General features: G+C 48.5%; 1 protein-coding gene across 4 annotated transcripts in view; it reads right to left on the bottom strand.

Annotated features, from left to right (window-relative positions):
* The window catches only part of TMEM245 (transmembrane protein 245), a 142,870-nt gene that overhangs the window by 93,035 nt on the left and 27,429 nt on the right, over window positions 1-22,406 (bottom strand). For 3 of the 4 annotated variants that reach the window (XM_075314929.1, XM_075314931.1, XM_075314932.1), the window contains exons 4-7: window positions 14,375-14,488; window positions 13,603-13,797; window positions 4,318-4,487; window positions 3,824-3,847 (exon numbers count right to left, since the gene is read on the bottom strand). In XM_075314929.1, coding sequence (XP_075171044.1) covers window positions 3,824-3,847; window positions 4,318-4,487; window positions 13,603-13,797; window positions 14,375-14,488 — 503 coding nt within the window. The remainder of the gene's footprint in view (window positions 1-3,823; window positions 3,848-4,317; window positions 4,488-13,602; window positions 13,798-14,374; window positions 14,489-22,406) is intronic. The other variant, XM_075314930.1, reaches the window with a different exon arrangement.

The following is a 22,406-nucleotide window of genomic DNA, read 5'->3' as shown; positions in this document are numbered from 1 at the left end:
TAGCACCACAGGTGCTGCTTACCACCCGCTTAAAGCGGTTGTGAGGCCACCAGAGTCCCTGCCTGGGTCTCCCAGACTTTGTCCCCCTCTGCAGCGTCCGAGGAGCTGACAGGAATGGCTGCCGGCGTCCTGAGGAGAGGAGGGAGCCGTGGGCGTGACCCAGAAAGTGCGGGAACTGGTGCCCGCACTGTGCACAGTGAGAGGGGTGGAGTATGCAAAGCATGCTCCAGCCCTCAGTGCTGCTCGTTCTGTGCAGCGTCCCGCCCTTCCCCTGCCTGTCAGGGCTGGGGGTGGGAAGAAAGGAAACTAGGCCGCAAAAAGCCGGGGACTCTAGTAATAAACGCGGCCGCCGTAAAAGCGCGGCCGGTGTGGAAGTCCCCGACGCACTACAAGTCCCAGCTGCGCCGCGGTGTTTCCATGGCAGCTGCGGTCAGTGCGGCAGTCCCTATACATAAACACACTCAGCAACGCTGAGTGTGTAATGGCACATATTAACCCGGTCAGCGCCGCGGTCCCCGATGCACTAGCACACCCAGCAAAGCTGGAGTGTTGCTGTGCGCTGTCCCCACAGGGATACAGAGTACCTCCAAGTAGCAGGGCCATGTCCCTGAACGATACCCGGCTCCTATCCAGCAGGCTCCACAGGAGTTGTGGATGAAGCACGGTCTCAGTGCCTGGAGACCGATAGGATCCCACTTCACCCAGAGCCCTGAGGGGGATGGGGAAGGAAAACAGCATGTGCGCTCCAGCCTCCGTACCCGCAATGGATACCTCAACCTTAACCACACCGCCAACAAGAGTGGGGTGAGAAGGGAGCATGCTGGGGGCCCTATATGGGCCCACTTTTCTTCCATCCGATATAGTCAGCAGCTGCTGCTGACCAATCTGTGGAGCTGTGCGTGCATGTCTGCCTCCTTCGCACAAAGCAAAAAACTGAGGAGCCCGTGGGAGCACGGGGGGTGTATAGGCAGAAGGGGAGGGGCTTTACACTTTTAGTGTAATACTTTGTGCGGCCTCCGGAGGCATAGCCTATACACCCAATTGTCTGGGTCTCCCAATGGAGCGACAAAGAAAAACAAATGACACATGAATGTTGCTTTATGTTTTAAAGAGATCCTGTCATGTGTAAAAGTGCTATTAACCTGCAGATATGCAGATAATGTTCAGATTAATAGTATTCTGAACCCGTCTGGTGGCCGCACATTAAACCCCGCTGCCGGGAGGAAATGAACACGGATGGTACAGATTTACAAGCAGATGGCACATGGATAGCAGAGACATGTACACAAGGATGGAAACCCGGATGGTCAAAAGTAGAACTCCCCACACATGCATTTTAAAACAAACATGTGAAGGAGATCTTGCTCACACTCGAGTCTTTGCCACTGCTCCCAATGTATGCTGTAGTCTGGACTCTAACAACACGTCAACAGCCCTGCTGCAAATAACTGAGCTCACAGGTTCATCACGAGCTGACGACATGAGCAGATGAGCTCATCAACTGGCTGCAGCGTCACCGCTGGAAACAACAACATAAATAGGGAGCTGCGGTGGAGAATCAGAGCTGGAACCAGAGAGGGGGAGTTTGTTCTCTTCAAATAAAGGGTAGCTAGAGTCATTCCAAATCCTGAAAACCCTTCAAGTGATTGTGCAAGAAAACAGTGGAGCCTTAAGATGGCCATACACATTGGATGGTTAAACCAAGTAATGGATGATCATCTGGTGAGCAATATAAAACATTGTAATACATATAGTCCTATTTTCCAAATGATGACAGTCCCTAGTAGGATGTTTATTGATCAAATTCACCTTTGGTTCAAATCATCCATATTGTTTAACTTTAGACTAAAGTATATGGCCACCTGTACAACAGACACCTGGAAAGCCAATGGTTGTGCCAATGCTCTGTAAAAGGGCAGCTAGTACACATGAACAAATGACATCTCATTAAAGGGAAGGTGTCATAAAAAAAATTAAATAACTAAAAAATGTAAAGTATTAATGTTTTATTCAAATATTGTTTTTAATTGAGAAAAATATAAAAAAAAAAAAAAATAAATAAAAAGTGATATTTTCCAGCCTTAAACACTAGGGGGAGCAGCTGCTGAAATCCTACTGTAGAAATCGCACATTGCAGCTGCAGTAAAGTGGGCAGAATCTGCTCTCCTGTGTGTGATGACACAGCTCCCCCCTCCCAATCTGGGTGTTTCCAAAAGGATAACAGAGAATGAAGTTTAGGGACACAGTGTGGAGCCATTTTGTTGGTCACTGCAAAGTGATCCTAATCTTTAAAGTATCACTAAGAACAGCTGGCATAGTGCCGAACTCTACCTCGCGCCGCACCCTATCCTGCACTGTAGCCCGCACCCCCATATACTGTGCTGCTGGCCGGGATCGGAGGTCTGAGATGACATGCGGCGAGCAGGGGTGATCTGCAGCCTGAGCGGCACTGCACTACAGATGTCATGCCGTGATCACCGCTTCCAGCCGCATGCACTCACCTCAGACATGTGCCCTCGACGACCTGTCCTGTCAGGCTGGTGTCTGTTCCTCCTGTCAGCGACCACATCACAGAGGTGCAGAGGCCCGAGGTGAGCACATGCGGGGAGGGGGGGGGGGGGAGCGGGGGAGGGGGTGGTGAGCAGAGGGGGGTGATGAGCTGCAGGTAACGAGGTGGTAATGGGCAGGGAAGGGGGTGGGGAGCATGCCAGGATCAGTTACTGTACAATCACCGCTGCCCGGCACCGATACTCTCCCCATTCCGGCAGGTGAAAGGGGGAAAGTGCACCTCATACACTGTGAGCTCCACAAAGATGCAGTGATCTCCTCCCTCTACTGTGAGCTGGACAGCCCAGGGGGCGTGTCCAGCTCACAGCAGGGAGCTATCCTTGTTAAAAATAGGGTCGCAGCTCGACAATCAAATTAAATGAGTAACTGTCGTTACACACAGTAGATCCAAGATGGCAGCCCCCAGTATTTCAGTAAAAATAGAATGAAATAAAAACTAAATGAACAAGAAGTTTAATTTTGTATTAAAAATACTTGATTCCATAATCACTATTATTAATACAAAAATAAAAAAAAAGTGACACCTTACCTTTAAAAGGCCTAGTATGAGCGTCGTAAAGCTTATAGATGGCCATACAATATCGATTTAAGAGGTCATTTTCTTTTCATTTATGATTGGACTGAAGGATGTTTTGAAAAGATAATGTTAAAGGTTAAAAAGGCAAATCACTGTCCATCTCTGCCATGGTATGTGGCCTATTTTGGCCTCCAATTTATAAGATTCAGATCTGTTCCATTCTGAACAACTTTTCTACTTTAGTACCAGACTACGGCAAAGTCCAATATGGCAGATCACTCACTCAATAGAAGACTGCCATTGGTGAGCATCAGTCACACTCTGTCATATACTGGTAGCAGGGTGGCTCAGTGGTTAGCACTGGTTCCTTGCTGTGCAGGGGTCCTGGGTTTTATTCCCATGAAGGAGAACATCTGCAAGGAGTATGTATGTTCTCCACATGATTGCATGGGTTACCACACTACAAAGACATACTGATGGGGAATTTAGATTGCGGGCCCCATTGTGGCGACAGTGATGACAATCTCTCTAAAGCGCTGTGGAATATGATGGCGCTATATAAATGAGTTAAATACATACAAGTCACAGTGACAGCGATGGTCTGCCATCCAAAATCTCTAGTGTATGGCCAGTCTAACATGTACACACAAGACACTTCTTGAAATTGTGAGCACTTTGTGTTAAGCACAAGGACAGAAGCTCATTGCAGAAGACAAACCATTCAATAAGCTGTTTTACCTGCTCATTAAGCCAATACCACATCTTTATGTGGGCAAGAAAGTGCAATGGAAGAAAAGGGCAAGGAGAAAATGGGAAGAGAAGACACCATAACATTAGTGAACAATGTGCAAATAACAAAGTGGCAAGAACAAAAGGGCTCAACATAACAGGGGCAAATACATAGCAAGAGTGCTATATATTTCTATGACCAAACTAATAAAAGCTTACAGGGATCACTAAATCATGCACCATGGTGAAACTGACAAAATCAAGAGAAACAGAACACAAATGTGATATTCTATGTATAAAACTGTTATACTCAGAACATTTATAACATGTTTATACTGATCACATTTTTACAGTAATGAGACAGAAAGGACATCAGAATAGGAACACAAGTAAAAAATATATGCTGATATATGGTGCGGCTAAATAAAAACTACATTTTGAATGCTGTACGTCAGCCATATGTAATATTGAGGTTGGCATAGAACAAAAAAATAACCACTTACCTTACTGTCAACTTTCAGAACAAATTTTCCCAGTCCTCGAATTGGTCTGGGTGCCAAAGCTTCTTTACGTTCCCTTACAAACGCTTCTACTACTTCCCACCAGCAGCCAAAACGATTCCCCAAAAAACCAATGACTCCAAAGTGGATCACCAGCTTTTTAACTCCAAAAACTAATAGAAAGAGAAAACACAACCTTAGTATCCTTTACCAGAGCTTTTATACAACATTTGTCTGCTATTCTGTAACTTGCCTGCAATGAGTTGTACTATAGAAACATACAATGCGAGTAATAAGAGGGATGTCTAAGCTCCAAGTCCCTGAATGAGGGAGAACTTCACTACCAGATACATTCTTCCAGGGGTAGACCTGGATTCACTCTGGATAATACCCTCTACTTACAATTCCGGGTCATCCAACAGGCAGGGTCACCTCTTCAAGACATTACCTCTATGACCCAGAAGTGAGAACTACACTGAGCTTTCCAGAATGGGAGCTGCTTGCACAAATAGTCTTTGTACTACGTTGTGGCCATTCATCTGAATAGTACTAAGTAAAATTCCATTTTCCCTCAGCAGCTATGGCAGTAGAAATGCCTAACTACCCGAGTCTTGGGAACTGCAGTTTGATAGGGGTTGCCTCTAATGAGACAATGTTATTAGCTGACCATACACGTTATTATTTCCATCAGACACAAAAAGAATTGTCTGCAAAAATAAAATTTGATTTACCGGTAATTCTGTTTCTACAAACCCTCCATGACTAAACAACAGGAAGTTGACACCATGCCCTAATTGGGGATAAGAAACAGAAAGAGATTATATAGCCCCCCCACCTCAATGTATGTCCAAATAACCAGCAGTAACACCAAAGAAAACACATTGTGCTGCTGTGGAGGGTTCCTAGAAACTGAGTTACCAGTAAGTCGAACTCTAATTTTTTCAAATCTTCTTTCATGACAGAACCACAGGACACATGCCAAATAAGAATATTTAGGGTGGGTCAATACCATGGAAGAATTTTTTCTAATATGCAAGAGCTTTCAAAGATATTAAGTTTAATTTGCAATGTAATGAAAAGTAATGGACTGAGGACCAGGTGGCTGCTCTACAGACCTACTCAATGACAGACATGGCTGTGGTGAAATGAGGCTTTAACTTCTCTGGATGACATTGCTCATGCTCGGAAAGTTTTACAGACGGCTATCTTGATGCATGTGCCAATAATATTTTTTAGACACCATCTTTCCCTTGTTAGGTCAATAATATTGCATGGAGAGATTCAGATCTTTTCTAAAGGAATGAGTTTCGCTCTAGAAAGCTGATAAAGAATTGAACTCTATTGTTGGACAGATTTTTACTAAGATTTCCTGGGACATCTCAAACATGGCAATACCCCATATAGGTATTTCCATGTAGGAAAGGAGCGCTATTTGAGTCTTGGAGCACAGATTTTCTGAGAATAGCTTTCCGACACCATATACAGAGCCCCAAAGTGACAGAAGAGCAGAATCCCCCTCAAATGACCCCATTTTGGAAATTACACCATTTGTGGTGGTGATTTTGACTCTATGGGTGAAACAAAAAGCAATGGATGCTGCGGAGTGAAAATTGCAAAACTGTCATAGTGCCCAGTACATTGTAGTGCCCGTATATTGTGCCCAGCTCATGCTTCTGCAGCCACACACACTCAATGTCATGCTGATTGACAGCCGGCTCCCCGAATTAGGCAGCGGAAAGCCGGCTATCAATCAGCAGGACGCCAGCTGTCCCACCCAGTCTACAGAGCAGAGCGGAAAAGAAGGTTCCACTCTGTTGACAGAACACTAACACTGGCAGGAGCAATCTGTGACCACTCTGTGCCGCACCCGGCACAACTGACAGGTAGGTAGCAACTATCCGCCTGTTAGCGCTTAGGCACATTTTTTTTGTTAATATGCGAGATTTATCCTTTAACATTTATTAGTCTGATCGCTATTGTAATGCATGGTACATTACACCTGTGAGTGTTACACTGACAGAATGACATTTAGACCATTCTCTTGGCATGGTCTAAAAGGTCACCACAGCCAGCAAACCTGGAGATCACTATTTGACCTTGGGTTGTCATGGCAATGATCGCCAGCCTGTGATTACATTGTGGCGGTAACAATTACTTGGGAGAGAGAGCGCACTCCCTCTTACAGCCTCCTAAATGCGGTGTTTGTTATTGATCCCGACATTTAGGGGGTTAAAAAGGAAGGGGCACCGCAAGCACCGGCACTGGCTGTGACAGTGGAAGCCAGGCTATCACTTACGTTGTACTCCCAGCAGCGATTGTATGGACACATCCTATGTGCCCTCATGATTGCAAAGATGTACCCATACCCCATAGGTCAGGAACCCCTTCCCGACCATGAATTATGGGGACGTCATAGGTCATGAAGAAGTTACTTCCTGTGCAGCCCCTGAGGGGTTAAGAAACTTCCTACCCTCCTCAACCCCCTTAATAATGTGTTAATTGTTAAGAACTTCTTGTCAATATGATGTAATACTTGACACATTTTGTTAATACAAATTTTATTTTAGATAAAAAGATTATATAAGCATTTTTTTTTTTTTTACACATTTTACTTTTTTTTCTTTTTCACTTATGTACGGCAGTGCAGGAGACCTGTAAGTGACTCACTGACTGTGCCTAGAAAACCCTGCTTATAGCAGGATCTTACAGGCCACCATACCTGGGGTCATTAGATGATCCCAAGGTATCATGGCAACAATCGGCACCCGTGATTGCCATCGCTGGACACAGAGACTGCGAAATGGAGCCTCTTAACTTCTGTTTAACCTCTTAGACACCGCTGTCACGATTGACAGTGCTGTTTAAGGGGTAATATGGCCCCAATCGGTTCCAAAACCAGTCGGGGCCGATGTATGTGGGTATCAGCTGTCATGTACAGTCAAATTTTAACCGTGGGGTGGCGCTATTCACTTATTCCTTAGCGCCGTTAAAAGATGTAATCAGCGGTCGTTAAGAAGTTAGTTAATTTTACTAATATCTCTTCAGAGGAAGAACAAACAGTAAACAAGACAAGAGGTTGAATAGGTAGAATGACCTACCTATAGCACCAGCTACCAATCTCAGACCAGTAAGGAAATTGCATGGTTCCTTACGTCACGTCATAAAGAAGGGAATTTTGTTACTTACCGTAAATTCCTTTTCTTCTAGCTCTTATTGGGAGACCCAGACGATTGGGGTATAGCTACTGCCCTCTGGAGGCCACACAAAGCACTACATTAAAAGTGCAAGGCCCCTCCCCCTCTGGCTATACCCCCCCCGTGGTATCACGGGTTCTCCAGTTTTAGTGCCAAAGCAAGAAGGAGGAAGCCAATAACTGGTTTAAACAAATTAACTCCGAATAACATCGGAGAACTGAAAAAACCGTTCAACATGAACAACATGTGTACCCGCAAACAACAAAAAAAAAAACATCCCGAAGGACAACAGGGCGGGTGCTGGGTCTCCCAATAAGAGCTAGAAGAAAAGGAATTTACGGTAAGTAACAAAATTCCCTTCTTCTTCAGCGCTCTATTGGGAGACCCAGACGATTGGGACGTCCAAAAGCTGTCCCTGGGTGGGTAAAGAAATACCTCATGTTAGAGCTGCAAAACAGCCCTCCCCTACGGGGGTGTCACTGCCGCCTGCAGGACTCTTCTACCTAAGCTGGCATCCGCCGAAGCATAGGTATGCACCTGATAATGCTTGGTGAAAGTGTGCAGACTGGACCAGGTAGCTGCCTGGCACACCTGTTGAGCCGAAGCCTGGTGACGTAATGCCCAGGACGCACCCACGGCTCTGGTTGAGTGGGCTTTTAGCCCTGAAGGAACCGGAAGCCCCGCAGAACGGTAGGCCTCTAGAATTGGTTCTTTGATCCATCGAGCCAGGGTGGCTTTAGAAGCCTGCAACCCCTTGCGCGGACCAGCGACAAGGACAAAAAGTGCATCGGCACGACGCATGGGCGCCGTGCGGGAAATGTAGATTCTGAGTGCTCTCACCAGATCTAGCAAACGTAAGTCCTTTTCATACCGGTGAACCGGATGAGGACAAAAAGAAGGCAAGGATATATCCTGATTAAGATGAAAAGAGGATACGACCTTAGGGAGAAACTCCGGAATAGGGCGCAGCACTACCTTGTCCTGGTGGAACACCAGGAAGGGAGCCTTGGATGACAGAGCTGCCAGCTCAGACACTCGCCGAAGCGATGTGATCGCAACAAGAAACGCCACTTTCTGTGACAGCCGAGAAAAGGAAACTTCCTTCAGAGGCTCGAAGGGCGGCTTCTGGAGAGCAACTAGTACCCTGTTCAGATCCCATGGATCTAACGGCCGCTTGTACGGGGGCACAATATGACAGACCCCCTGCAGGAACGTGCGCACCTTAGAAAGACGTGCTAGACGCTTCTGAAAAAACACGGATAGTGCCGAAACTTGCCCTTTAAGGGAGCTGAGCGACAAGCCCTTTTCTAACCCCGATTGCAGGAAGGAAAGAAACTTGGGCAATGCAAATGGCCAGGGAGACACTCCCTGAGCAGAGCACCAGGATAAGAAAATCTTCCACGTTCTGTGGTAGATCTTAGCCGAATTCGACTTTCTAGCTTGTCTCATTGTGGCAACGACTCCTTGAGATAATCCTGCAGATGCTAGGATCCAGGACTCAATGGCCACACAGTCAGGTTCAGGGCCGCAGAATTCTGATGGAAAAACGGCCCTTGGGACAGTAAGTCTGGTCGGTCTGGCAGTGACCACGGTCGACCGATCGTGAGATGCCACAGATCCGGATACCACGACCTCCTCGGCCAGTCTGGAGCGACGAGTATGATGCGGCTGCACTCGGATCTGATCTTGCGTAGCACTCTGGGCAAGAGCGCCAGAGGCGGAAACACGTATGGGAGCTGAAACTGCGACCAATCTTGAACCAAGGCGTCTGCCGCCAGAGCTCTTTGATCGCGCGACCTCGCCATGAATGCCGGGACCTTGTTGTTGTGCCGGGATGCCATTAGGTCGACGTCCGGCACTCCCCAGCGGCGACAGATTTCCTGAAACACGTCCGGGTGAAGGGACCATTCCCCTGCGTCCATGCCCTGGCGACTGAGGAAGTCTGCTTCCCAGTTTTCTACGCCTGGGATGTGAACCGCGGATATGGTGGATGCTCTGTCCTCCACCCACATTAGAATGCGCCGGACTTCTTGGAAGGCTTGCCGACTGCGCGTCCCTCCTTGGTGGTTGATGTATGCCACCGCTGTGGAGTTGTCCGATTGGATTCGGATCTGCTTTCCTTCCAGCCACTGTTGGAAGGCCAGTAGAGCAAGATACACTGCTCTGATCTCCAGAACATTGATCTGAAGGGTGGACTCCTGCGGAGTCCACGTCCCCTGAGCCCTGTGGTGGAGAAATACTGCTCCCCACCCTGACAGACTCGCATCTGTCGTGACTACTGCCCAGGATGGGGGCAGGAAGGATCTTCCCTGAGACAATGAGGTGGGAAGGAGCCACCATTGTAGGGAGTCCTTGGCCGTCTGGGAAAGCGAGACTTTCCTGTCCAGGGACGTTGACTTCCCGTCCCATTGGCGGAGAATGTCCCATTGAAGTGGGCGCAGATGAAACTGCGCAAAGGGAACTGCTTCCATGGCTGCCACCATCTTCCCTAGGAAATGCATGAGGCGCCGCAAGGGATGCAACTGGCCCTGCAGAAGAGATTGCACCCCTGTCTGTAGTGACCGCTGCTTGTTCAGCGGAAGCTTCACTATCGCTGCTAGAGTATGAAACTCCATGCCAAGATACGTTAGTGATTGAGTCGGTGATAGGATCGACTTTGGAAAGTTGATGATCCATCCGAAAGACTGTAGGGTCTCCAGCGTAGCATTCAGGCTGCGCTGACATGCCTCTTGAGAGGGAGCTTTGACCAATAAATCGTCTAGGTAAGGGATCACCGAGTGTCCCTGAGAGTGCAAGACTGCTACCACCGCCGCCATGACCTTGGTGAAGACCCGTGGGGCTGTCGCCAGACCAAATGGCAGAGCTACGAACTGAAAATGGTCGTCTCCTATCACAAAACGTAGAAAACGTTGATGTTCTGTAGCAATTGGCACGTGGAGATAAGCATCTTTGATGTCTATTGAGGCAAGGAAGTCTCCTCTGGACATTGAGGCAATGACAGAACGCAGGGTTTCCATCCGGAACTTCCTGGCGTGCACATGTTTGTTGAGCCGTTTTAGGTCCAGAACAGGACGGAACGAGCCGTCCTTTTTTGGAACCACAAAGAGATTGGAGTAAAACCCTTGCCCTTGTTCCTGAGGAGGGACTGGGATCACCACTCCTTCCGCTCTTAGGGAGTCCACCGCCTGCAGCAGAGCATCTGCTCGGTCTGGATGTGGGGAGGTTCTGAAGAACCGAGCTGGAGGACGAGAATTGAACTCGATTCTGTACCCGCGAGACAAAATGTCCGTCACCCACCGGTCTTTGACCTGTGACATCCAAATGCCGGAAAAGCGGGAGAGCCTGCCCCCGACCGGCGATGCGGAGGGAGGGGGCTGGAAGTCATGAGGTAGCCGCTTTGGAAGTGGTACCTCCATTTGCTTTCTTGGGGCGCGTGTGAGCCCGCCACGAATCTGAGTTTCTTTGCGTCCTCTGAGTCCCTTTGGACGAGGTAAACGGTGTCTTGCCCGAACCTCGAAAGGACTGAAACCTCTGCTGCCACTTTTTCTGCTGAGGTTTGGTTGTTCTGGGTTGTGGTAAAGAGGAGTCTTTACCCTTGGACTGCTTAATGATATCAGCCAATGGCTCGCCAAACAGTCTATCTCTAGATAAAGGCAAACTGGTTAAACATTTTTTGGAACCAGCATCTGCTTTCCAGTCCTTTAACCACAAGGCTCTGCGCAAAACTACCGAATTGGCGGACGCCATTGAGGTGCGACTGGTAGATTCTAGGACCGCATTGATAGCGTAAGACGCAAACGCCGACATCTGCGTGGTAAGGTGCGCCACTTGCGGCACTGCTGGATGTATGATAGCATCCACTTTTGCTAAGCCAGCTGAAATAGCCTGGAGTGCCCATACGGCTGCGAATGCCGGAGCAAACGACGCGCCGATAGCTTCATAGACAGATTTTAACCAAAGGTCCATCTGTCTGTCATTGGCATCTTTAAGTGAAGCGCCATCCTCCACTGCAACTATGGACCTAGCTGCGAGTTTGGAAATCGGGGGGTCTACCTTTGGACACTGTGTCCAGCGCTTGACCACCTCAGGGGGGAAAGGGAAACGCGTATCTTTAGATCGTTTAGAGAAACGCCTTTCTGGGTGAGCGTCGTGCTTCTGGATTGATTCTCTGAAGTCAGCGTGATCCAACAAAGCACTCAATTTACGCTTGGGATAAAGGAAACGAAACTTCTCCTGCTCCGCAGCCGCCTCTTCTGCTGAAGGGGCTGGGGGAGAAATATCCAACAGCCTATTGATGGCTGAGATAAGGTCGTTTACCATGGCATCCCCATCAGGGGTATCCAGGTTGAGAGGGGTTCCAGGAATGGATTCCTGATCACTCTCATCAGACACATCACAGGGAGACTGATTGCGCTGAGACCCTGAGCAGTGTGATGACGTCGAGGGTCTTTCCCAGCGAGCTCGCTTAGGGTGGCTGGGGCTATCATCTGAGTCATAATCCTCGGCCTGTGAAGCCGGGGACCCCCCTGTGGGCTGGATTAATTCCAAGTGAGGGGGACCTGAGGACAGAGGCCTCGCCGTGCCCAAAGACTGAGCCCCATGCATAGATTGCAAGGTTTCAAGGATTTTTGCCATCGACACAGACATATTATCAGCAAAAACTGCAAAGTCTGTCCCTGTCACCGGGGCAGAACTTACAAGCGTCTCAGCCTGGGTCACTACCTCTCCTGACTCCGGCTGGCGAAGCAGCACCGGGTCGGAGCATTGCACACAATGGGGGTCATCGGAGCCTGCTGGTAGATTAGCCCCACATGCAGCACACGCAGTATACACAGCCCTAGCCTTGGCAGCCTTGCGTTTTGAGGATGGCATGTTGTTGCTTCCACAGAGTGATCTGGGAGATGCAGCCAGAAGCGACCTCACAGTGCAAGAAATACAATATCTCTATATCCTACACAGTACACCGATACACCGTGAGGCACTAGAGGGACCAGCACAGAAAAATCGCTTACCGCCCGCTTAAAAAGCGGGTGTGTGGTCGCCAGATAGCCCCTAGTCCAGGTCTCCCAGAGCCTTGCGTCCTTCCTCCAGCCAGACTGCATGTAATGGCTGCCGGCGTCCTGAGAGAAAAGGGGGGCGGGCCCTGGGCGTTCCTGGCTAAGAGCGGGAAGCCTGCTTCCCTCTGTGCCTAGTGTGAGGGCTGGAGCATGTAAATCAGGCTCCAGCCCTCGTCGCTGCTAGCGAACAGCGTCTCTCCCCTACCCTGAATGACAGGGTGGGGGCGGGAACGAATCGGAGCTGCCGGCGTCCTAGGCCCAAAAAGCCGGGGACTCAATTTATAACCGCCGCCGCCGTAAAAGCGCGGACGGCGGATCCCCGGCGCACCACAAGTCACAGCAGCGCCGCCCGGTCCAGAGGGGGTCGGCGCTGCGTTCCCATACACAAAAAATCCCCCAGTAATCTGTAGGGACACTAACTCCAACGTTGCGGTCCCCGGCGCACTACAACACCCAGCCAGCCCGGAGTGTGTCTGTGCCTGCCGGGGACACAGAGTACCTGTATGATGCAGGGCCTGTCCCTGATCGTACTCCTGCTCCGTCTCCATCAGGTTCTAATGGGTCTGTGGATGGAGCCCGGCGTCAGAGCTGAGAGGCCGGCAGGATCCCACTTCCACAGAGCCCTACCAGGGGATGTGGAAGGAAAACAGCATGTCAGGCTCCAGCCCTGTACCAGCAATAGGTACCTCAACCTTACAACACCATCCAGGGGTGAGAAGGGAGCATGCTGGGGACACTATATGTGTCCTCTTTTCTTCCATCCGAAATAGTCAGCAGCTACTGCTGACTAAAATCTGTGGAGCTATGCATGGAATGTCTGACCTCCTTCGCACACAAAGCTAAAACTGGAGAACCCGTGATACCACGGGGGGGGTATAGCCAGAGGGGGAGGGGCCTTGCACTTTTAATGTAGTGCTTTGTGTGGCCTCCAGAGGGCAGTAGCTATACCCCAATCGTCTGGGTCTCCCAATAGAGCGCTGAAGAAATGTAGGTTCAGTGAGTATGGCTCCTGATTGACAGTATGTCATAGTGCTTACCAGCAATAGGGACTGGAAGGAGCTGTACAATCCACAGATTAAGCCACAGCTGGACAATGACTATGGCCCATACAAGTAAAATAAAATAGATGTCACTGGTCTTCTTTTTTTTAAGAAAGGTTCCAATCTCACTTCTTTGTCTTCTTAATGAAAAAGAACTCGGGGTAGTCGGTGTCTCATGTGTAACCGGCTCTTCTGGAAAGAAAATAATATTTTATAAAGCACAAGCACTGCAAGTCTATCATGTACAGTTCACAAGCAGAGCATGTCACACAGCGACAACGATCCAGACATCTTGGTTTATGAATTTAGCAGTTGTCACAAAGAAAACTATTATTAATATGTCCTTCATGTAAACTATTAAGTCAGATAAGTGGGTTCAATTGCTGGGACCTATTCCAGTCTCAACCCGATAAAATACAACTAAATTTCCATAGCTTCCAATCTCTGCATAACTTTCATTGAGGGCTAGAATTTGGACTGGGTTTTAGGTCTACCATGGAAGAGAGCGAAAGTGGCAATCTCTGGTTTATAAACCAAAAGCACACATACCGCATTATGCCTATATTATAAGGTGGAGGAGGCACATGTGAAGACATGCTATGAGAATTTCTAAACATTTTACCGTGTCACAAGTGGTTTAGGATGAAGAAAATTCAAAAATGAAAAAAATTTGCCAAATTTCAGATATTTTCATAAAACAAAAACAAACAAAAAATCCTATATTCTTAGAAGGCCTGCGGTTCCATGACCTTGGAGAATCCTCAGTCACCTGGAGGCTGTGTGGTGGTCAGCTCTTCCTGGTACTCCTCAAAGCCCGTGATGGATATTGCCATGGCAATAGTGGATGCTGCGATGGTTATCACTTGTCCGGGAAGCACCGTGGCTACAAGTCAATATGAAAAAATTAATAATGAAGGTAAGACATAAAAGTATCAAATTCAGTACTGTCTAAAAAGGAAAATTATCCACCTCATACTGTATATACAGGGTGATTATAAAAGACTCATCAGGTTTCATATCACTGCAAAGATATACATTTCACCCATTTGTAACGTATTGAAAAGTGACATCTGAGAGTTTGTAACTCGTTCATGCAGACTCGCTTGTGGCTCACTAGGTGGCAGGACAGTATCAGATGCCAAAACAACGACTATGCAAGAGAAAGCATTTTGGAGTATGAGAAGTGTAAATCAATTGTTACCGTGCAGCAAGTGTTTTGAAGACTAAGGCCTAAGCCACACGGCATGAAAATCGGACAGAGTGGAATGCGATAAAACATCGCAGTCCACTCGGACCAATATTAGCCTGTGTGTCAGCACCCATGAGCTATTATATTCTCGGCCCCAATCGGACCGAGAAAACAATCGCAGCATGCTACAATTGTAATGCGAGACTCTTTCTCTCGCACCCATTCAAGTCTATGGGGAGAGTGAAAGATCGAACTGCACTCGCAGGACACCAGTGTACCGCAAGCGCAGGGCGCGAATGGCAATAGCCGGCTACAAAGGAGAGAGGGAGAGAAATCTCTCCCTCCCCTCCTCAGTGCCGGCCCACCCCCCGCAGCTGAGGTCCGATCTCGCTGTGCTGCCAGTGTGAACCGAGTGTCATGCGAGGATCACATTAGTCCCCGTGTGGCCCCGGCCTAAAAATGTGACCTACCTGGTCAACAGCATTCTGCAGTGGTATCAACAATGTAAGGATTCTGGATGCTTGTGTAAAAGCACTGGACAATCAAGGGTTACAGGTAAAGCAGTGGAAAGGGTTCCAGAGACCTTTGTACAAAACCCTCAGACATCTGTGAGCATCGGTCCGATATTGCACTGCTCAGACAGACCACGCATCTCACAAACCGAGGGTCAGAGCGAAATATATGAAGCTGTCATGCTTGGGTCGGAAGATCCATGGCCAGTCCGTGCAGTGCGATATCGGACCAACGAACAGGGACGTCTGAAAGGGCCCTAAGAGTCCTGTCACAAGGAACAATTGGAGGCACGATACAATGGTGGATCAGAAAAGGTTTAAACACAGACACCACAACAAACTGAGCAATCGTCACTGAGCATAGACTGCCATAGTTCTCGGTAGTGCAAGTCTTGTTAAGGCTGCTTTCACACTACGTTTTTTTAACATGCGTCCTGAACGTTTTTTTAACGCAAAAACGGATCCAGTGCAAATGCGTTTTCATTTCAATGCATTTGCAATGGACTCACGTCTACATGCGTTCACCTGCGTTTGCGTGCGTTATAGTGAGGATCCAGCGAGTTGCAGTTTTTTAACATTTTTCAAATACGCTACTTGTAGCGTTTTTGAGCTGCGTCCAAATACTGCAAATTGCTGGATCCTGACTATACTGTATGCAAACGCATGTCAACGCTGGCATACTGATAGACAGGATCCTGCTTGCTCTACTGAGCATGCACAGAAACCAGCCTCGGGTGATCAGTCCCTCTCTCCCCCTCCCTCTCTGTCCCTCTCCGCCTCCCCCTCTCCGCCTCCCCCTCGCCCCCTCCCCCTCGCCCCCTCCCCCTCGCCCCCTCCCCCTCGCCCCCTCCCCCTCGCCCCCTCCCCCTCCCTCTCGCCCCCTCCCTCTCGCCCCCTCCCTCTCGCCCCCTCCCTCTCTGTCTCTCGACCCCTCCCTCTCCTCTCTCTCCCCTGCCTGAGAGCTGCGGACACTCGTAACCAAGATAAATATCGGGTAACCAAGCAAAGCGCTTCTCTTAGTTACCCGATGTTTACGTTGGTTACGTGTGCAGGGAGCAGGCAGCCCGGCTCCTAGCACCTGTGGATGCTCGTAACCAACGTAAACATCGGGTATCCAAGCAAGTTACCCAATGTTTACCTTGGTTACGAGCCTCCGAAGCCGTCTCTCAGTCTATCACGTTCAGTTCCACTGACTCCCGATCACATGACTCAAATGCCCGCCCATAAACTTAAAGTGACAGGATCCTGAAAAATAACATGCGTTTGCATGCGGTTTTTTTGCTGTAAAAGCAGGAACCGCTTTTACAGCAAAAAAAACGTTCATGACATGTTAAAAAAAACGTAGTGCGAAAGCAGCCTTACACAGAATAATGCACAGTCGTGAACGGTCATTTTTTTGTGGTGGACACGCACATTGTTTCACCCGATACACAAGCTAATCATCGGGTGATCGGTGGGCATGTTACACGGACAGATTATCATGGAAGTGGAAGTGTTCTTAAGGGTATGTGCGCACGTTGCTTTTTACCTGCTTTTTACCTGCTTTTTCTTCTGTGCTGTTTAATGCCAAAATGGATGTGTTCTTCTATTCAAGCAAAGTCTATGGGAATTTGGGTTTCTTGTTCACACTATGTTGTTCAAAATGCTGCCTTTTTGTGGCAGAACTTTGGTCAAAAACTCAGCTTTTCAAAGAAGCAACATGTCAATTGTTTTTGCCATTTGGGTTTTGCCCTGCAAAGCTGAGTTTTTGACCAAAGTTCTGCCACAAAAAGGCAGCATTTTGAACAACCTAGTGTGAACAAGAAACCCAAATTCCCATAGACTTTGCTTGAATAGAAGAACACATCCATTTTGGCATTAAACAGCGCAGAAGAAAAAGCAGCAAAAAAGCAGGTAAAAAGCAGGTAAAAAGCAACGTGCGCACATACCCTGACAACTCTTGTTCACAATCCTCTTTCAGTGTCAATGCAGCACTGTTTATACTCCAGTGATCAAAGGGGAAATTATAGAGAATTTCCTTCAAGTAATCCTGCAAATCAGAAATGACAAGTAATCTCCCCTACTAGTAAAATTAATTTATAAACAAAAGGTTCTGTAACACCATACAGTCGGTAGTGTGGGTATAGATTCTACCGAATCCCCACATACGGCACAAACTCAAAGACATAGAATTTGGAAAAAGAAGCAGAGAGTTTTTAAAGTGCAAAAGCGATACAAAAGTTTATTAAGACACAAGGTGAACATCCATGATCAGTAAAAACATGTTAAAATACCAGGGTCAGGCCCCCCATATGTATCAATAGAGATTCATGATGTGACATTTTATCAAGGTTTACAGAGTAAATGAGAGGTCAATGTATAAAAAACTCCATATTGGAGTAGGTCCACACTGGACACATCACAGAATCCTATATACAGTTTCTATGGCATACAAAGGTGTTAGAGTAAAATATCCCCCATGGAAGACAGTTAAGTTAAATAAGGAGGCCGGTCACTTCTTCTACCAGGACCTCTGGAGACTGATCTGTTACCATACTCATGATACCCTGATTGGTCTGATTCCGTGGCCCAGCACTAGGCATACCACAGCTTACACATCTGCCGTTAGCTCATATCGCTATATTTTCCAGATGTATATAATCCCATAACCGCTACTGCATGGAGCCATGTGTTTTCTGTGGATGAAGGCGGCTCAGGAGTAAATGATGGAACAGCAGCTACTATCATGATCAATAACAGCCATGAGAAACCAACTAACGTTTATTAACTCTTTATGGGAGTAAAAAGAGGGAAGAAAAGAATAGTGTTTTTTCCCCCATTTTATAATTTTATGCTTTTTATTTGCTGCACAAATAAAGTATTTTCTACATTCTGCGGGACAGCAAGATTACAGCAAATCCAAATTTATATTGTTTCATCTTTTATACAATAAATAATTTGTTTTGTATCATTTTATTCTCAGAGTCTTAAGCTTAACATACATATGCATACATTACTCAGTCACATCACGTGACATCCGGTATCGGGCGGTAAGTAAACGTTTACCGCCGATGCCGTTATAATGGCGCTGTCACATATTGACAGCGCCATTTAAGGGGTTAAACGGTACGAGCAAGATAACAATTCTGCTCGTGCCCGGCAGGCACACGTCAGCTGTGAAAATCAGCTGACATGTGCGCTGATCGCGGCATGCTGCCAGCAGCTGACCACGGGTAGTAACACTATGACCGCTAGGGCGTAATATTACTGCCCGCGGTCGTTAAGGGGTTAAGATTCCATAGCGGGACTAATATAAAAGAAGGGAATTTTGTTTACTTACCGTAAATTCCTTTTCTTCTAGCTCCAATTGGGAGACCCAGACAGTGGTGTATAGCTACTGCCCTCTGGAGGCCGCACAAAGAACTACACTTAAAAGTGTAAGGCCCCTCCCCTTCTGGCTATACACCCTCCCGTAGGAGTACAGATTCCTCAGTTTTAGTACCAAAGCAAGAAGGAGGAAAGCCAATAACAGTTTCAAAAACAAATTCAATCCGAGAACACGATCGGAGAACTTAAGAAACAACATGAACAACATGTGCACCCGAAAAACGAAACCCTAAGAACAAATAGGGCGGGTGCTGGGTCTCCCAATTGGAGCTAGAAGAAAAGGAATTTACGGTAAGTAAACAAAATTCCCTTCTTCTTTTTCGCTCCTAATTGGGAGACCCAGACAGTGGGACGTCCAAAAGCAGTCCCTGGGTGGGTAAAAAGATACCACATGAACGGGCTGTCAGACAGCCTCCTCCTACAGGTGGGCCACCGCCGCCTGAAGGACCTGTCTACCTAGGCTGGCATCTGCCGAAGCGTAGGTATGCACTTGATAGTGTTTGGTAAACGTGTGCAGACTCGACCAGGTAGCCGCCTGGCACACTTGCTGAGCCGTAGCCTGATGCCGCAATGCCCAGGACGCACCCACGGCTCTGGTAGAATGGGCCTTCAGTCCAGATGGAATCGGAAGCCCAGCAGAACGGTATGTGTGAAGAATTGGTTCCTTGATCCACCGCGCCAGGGTGGATTTGGAAGCTTGCGATCCCTTATGCTGACCAGCGACTAGGACAAAGAGCGCATCAGAACGGCGTAGAGCCGCCGTGCGAGAAATGTAAATCCTGAGTGCTCTCACCAGGTCCAACAGATGTAAACCCTTTTCAAATTGGTGAACTGGATGCGGACACAAAGATGGTAAAGTGATATCCTGATTGAGATGAAAGGAAGAAACCACCTTGGGAGAAAACTCTGGAATTGGACGCAGTACTACCTTGTCTTGGTGAAACACCAGGAAGGGAGATTTGCAAGATAACGCCGCTAGCTCGGACACTCTTCGAAGAGACGTGACCGCCACAAGAAAAACTACCTTTTGTGAAAGCCGAGAAAGGGGAACCTCTTTCAAAGGCTCGAAAGGCGGCTTCTGGAGAGCAATGAGAACCTTGTTCAGATCCCAGGGTTCCAATGGCCGTCTGTAAGGAGGAACGATATGACAAACTCCTTGGAGAAACGTGCGTACTTTAGAAAGCTGTGCCAAGCGCTTCTGAAAGAATACGGATAGCGCGGAGACTTGACCCTTAAGAGAGCTAAGCGACAAACCTTTTTCCAACCCAGACTGCAGGAAGGAAAGAAAAATTGGCAATGCAAATGGCCAGGGAGAAAACCCTTGAGCCAAGCACCACGCTAAGAAAATCTTCCACGTTCTGTGATAGATCTTAGCTGAGGATGGTTTTCTAGCCTGTCTCATTGTGGCAACAACTTTATGGGATAAACCTGAGGCCGCTAGGATCCAGGACTCAATGGCCACACAGTCAGGTTCAGGGCCGCAGAATTCAGATGGAAAAACGGCCCTTGAGACAGCAAATCTGGACGGTCTGGAAGTGTCCACGGTTGGCCTACCGTGAGATGCCACAGATCCGGGTACCACGACCTTCTTGGCCAATCTGGAGCGACGAGTATGGCTCGATGGCAGTCGGACCTGATTTTCCGGAGAACTCTGGGTAACAATGCTAGAGGTGGGAACACATAGGGGAGTCGGAATTGCGACCAATCCTGAACCAAGGCGTCTGCCGCCAGTGCTCGGTGATCGTGAGACCGTGCCATGAAAACTGGGACCTTGTTGTTGTGCCGTGACGCCATCAGATCGACGTCCGGCGTCCCCCAGCGGCAACAGATCTGCTGAAACACGTCCGGGTGAAGGGACCATTCTCCTGCGTCCATGCCCTGGCGACTGAGAAAGTCTGCTTCCCAGTTTTCCACGCCTGGGATGTGAACTGCGGATATGGTGGACGCTCTGCTTTCCACCCACGTCAAAATCCGTTGGACTTCTTGAAAAGCTTGGCGACTGCGTGTTCCCCCTTGGTGGTTGATGTACGCCACCGCCGTAGAATTGTCCGACTGAATCCGAATCTGCTTGCCTTCCAGCCATTGTTGGAAGGCTCGCAGGGCAAGATAGATTGCTCTGATTTCCAGAACATTGATCTGCAGGGTGGACTCTTCCAGAGTCCACATCCCCTGAGCCCTGTGGTGGAGATACACCGCTCCCCACCCTGATAGGCTCGCATCCGTCGTGACCACTGCCCAGGACGGGGGAAGGAACGACTTTCCCTGTGACAATGAGGTGGGGAGAAGCCACCAACGCAGAGAGTCCTTGGCAGTCTGAGAGAGGGAGACAGTCCTGTCGAGGGACGTCGATTTCCCGTCCCATTGGCGTAGAATGTCCCATTGTAGAGGGCGCAGATGAAACTGCGCGAACGGGACTGCCTCCATTGCTGCTACCATCTTTCCTAGGAAATGCATGAGGCGCCTCAGTGAGTGCGACTGGCTCTGAAGGAGAGATTGCACTCCAGTCCGTAGCGAGCACTGCTTGTCCAGTGGAAGCTTCACTATCGCTGATAGAGTATGAAACTCCATGCCAAGATAAGTCAGAGATTGGGTCGGGGTTAGATGAGACTTTGGAAAGTTGATAATCCACCCGAAACTCTGGAGAGTGTCTAGTGCCACCTTCAGACTGTGTTGGCATGCCTCTTGAGAGGGTGCCTTTATAAGCAGGTCGTCTAGATACGGGATGACCGAGTGACCCTGCGAGTGCAGAACAGCTACTACTGCTGCCATGACCTTGGTGAAGACCCGGGGGGCTGTTGCCAGACCGAAAGGTAACGCTACGAACTGTAGGTGTTCGTCGTGTATGACGAAGCGTAGGAAACGCTGATGCTCTGGTGCGATCGGCACGTGGAGATACGCATCCTTGATATCTATTGATGCTAGAAAATCTCCTTGAGACATTGAGGCTATGACGGAGCGTAGGGATTCCATCCGGAACCTCCTGACTTTTACGTGTCTGTTGAGCAACTTTAGATCCAGGACGGGCCGATACGATCCGTCCTTTTTTGGGACCACAAACAGATTGGAGTAAAAACCGTGACCTTGTTCCTGAAGCGGGACGGAGGTCACCACTCCTTCCGCCTTTAGAGCGGCCACCGCCTGCAACAGAGCATCGGCTCGGTCTGGTGGTGGAGAAGTTCTGAAGAAACGAGTTGGCGGACGAGAACTGAACTCTATCCTGTACCCGTGAGACAGAATATCCCTCACCCAACGGTCTTTGACGTGTGACAGCCAGATGTCGCCAAAGTGGGAAAGCCTCCCACCGACCGCGGGTGTGGGAATCGGAGACCGCAAGTCAGGAGGACGCCGTCTTGGCAACGGTTCCTCCGGCTGTCCTTTTTGGGCGTGACTGAGACCTCCAAGAATCTGAGCGTCTCTGGTCTTTTTGAGTCTTTTTTGACGAGGCGAATTGGGACCTGCCCGGTCCTCGAAAGGACCGATAACCAGACTGACCCTTCCTCTGTTGGGGTCTGTTTTGTCTGTGTTGCGGTAAGGATGAGTCCTTACCCTTGGAGTGTTTGATGATTTCATCCAAACGCTCTCCAAACAATCGGTCACGAGAAAAAGGCAAATTGGTTAAGCACTTCTTGGAATGAGAATCTGCTTTCCAATGTCTCAACCACAGGGCCCTACGCAAAACAACGGAGTTGGCTGACGCCACTGCCGTGCGGCTTGTAGCGTCAAGAACAGCATTA

Source organism: Anomaloglossus baeobatrachus, chromosome 6 (genome assembly GCF_048569485.1).
Source record: "Anomaloglossus baeobatrachus isolate aAnoBae1 chromosome 6, aAnoBae1.hap1, whole genome shotgun sequence".
NCBI classification, from domain to species: domain Eukaryota; kingdom Metazoa; phylum Chordata; class Amphibia; order Anura; family Aromobatidae; genus Anomaloglossus; species Anomaloglossus baeobatrachus.
The sequence above is the reverse complement of the archived record's forward strand: the minus strand, read 5'-3'. Positions and strand labels throughout refer to the sequence as shown.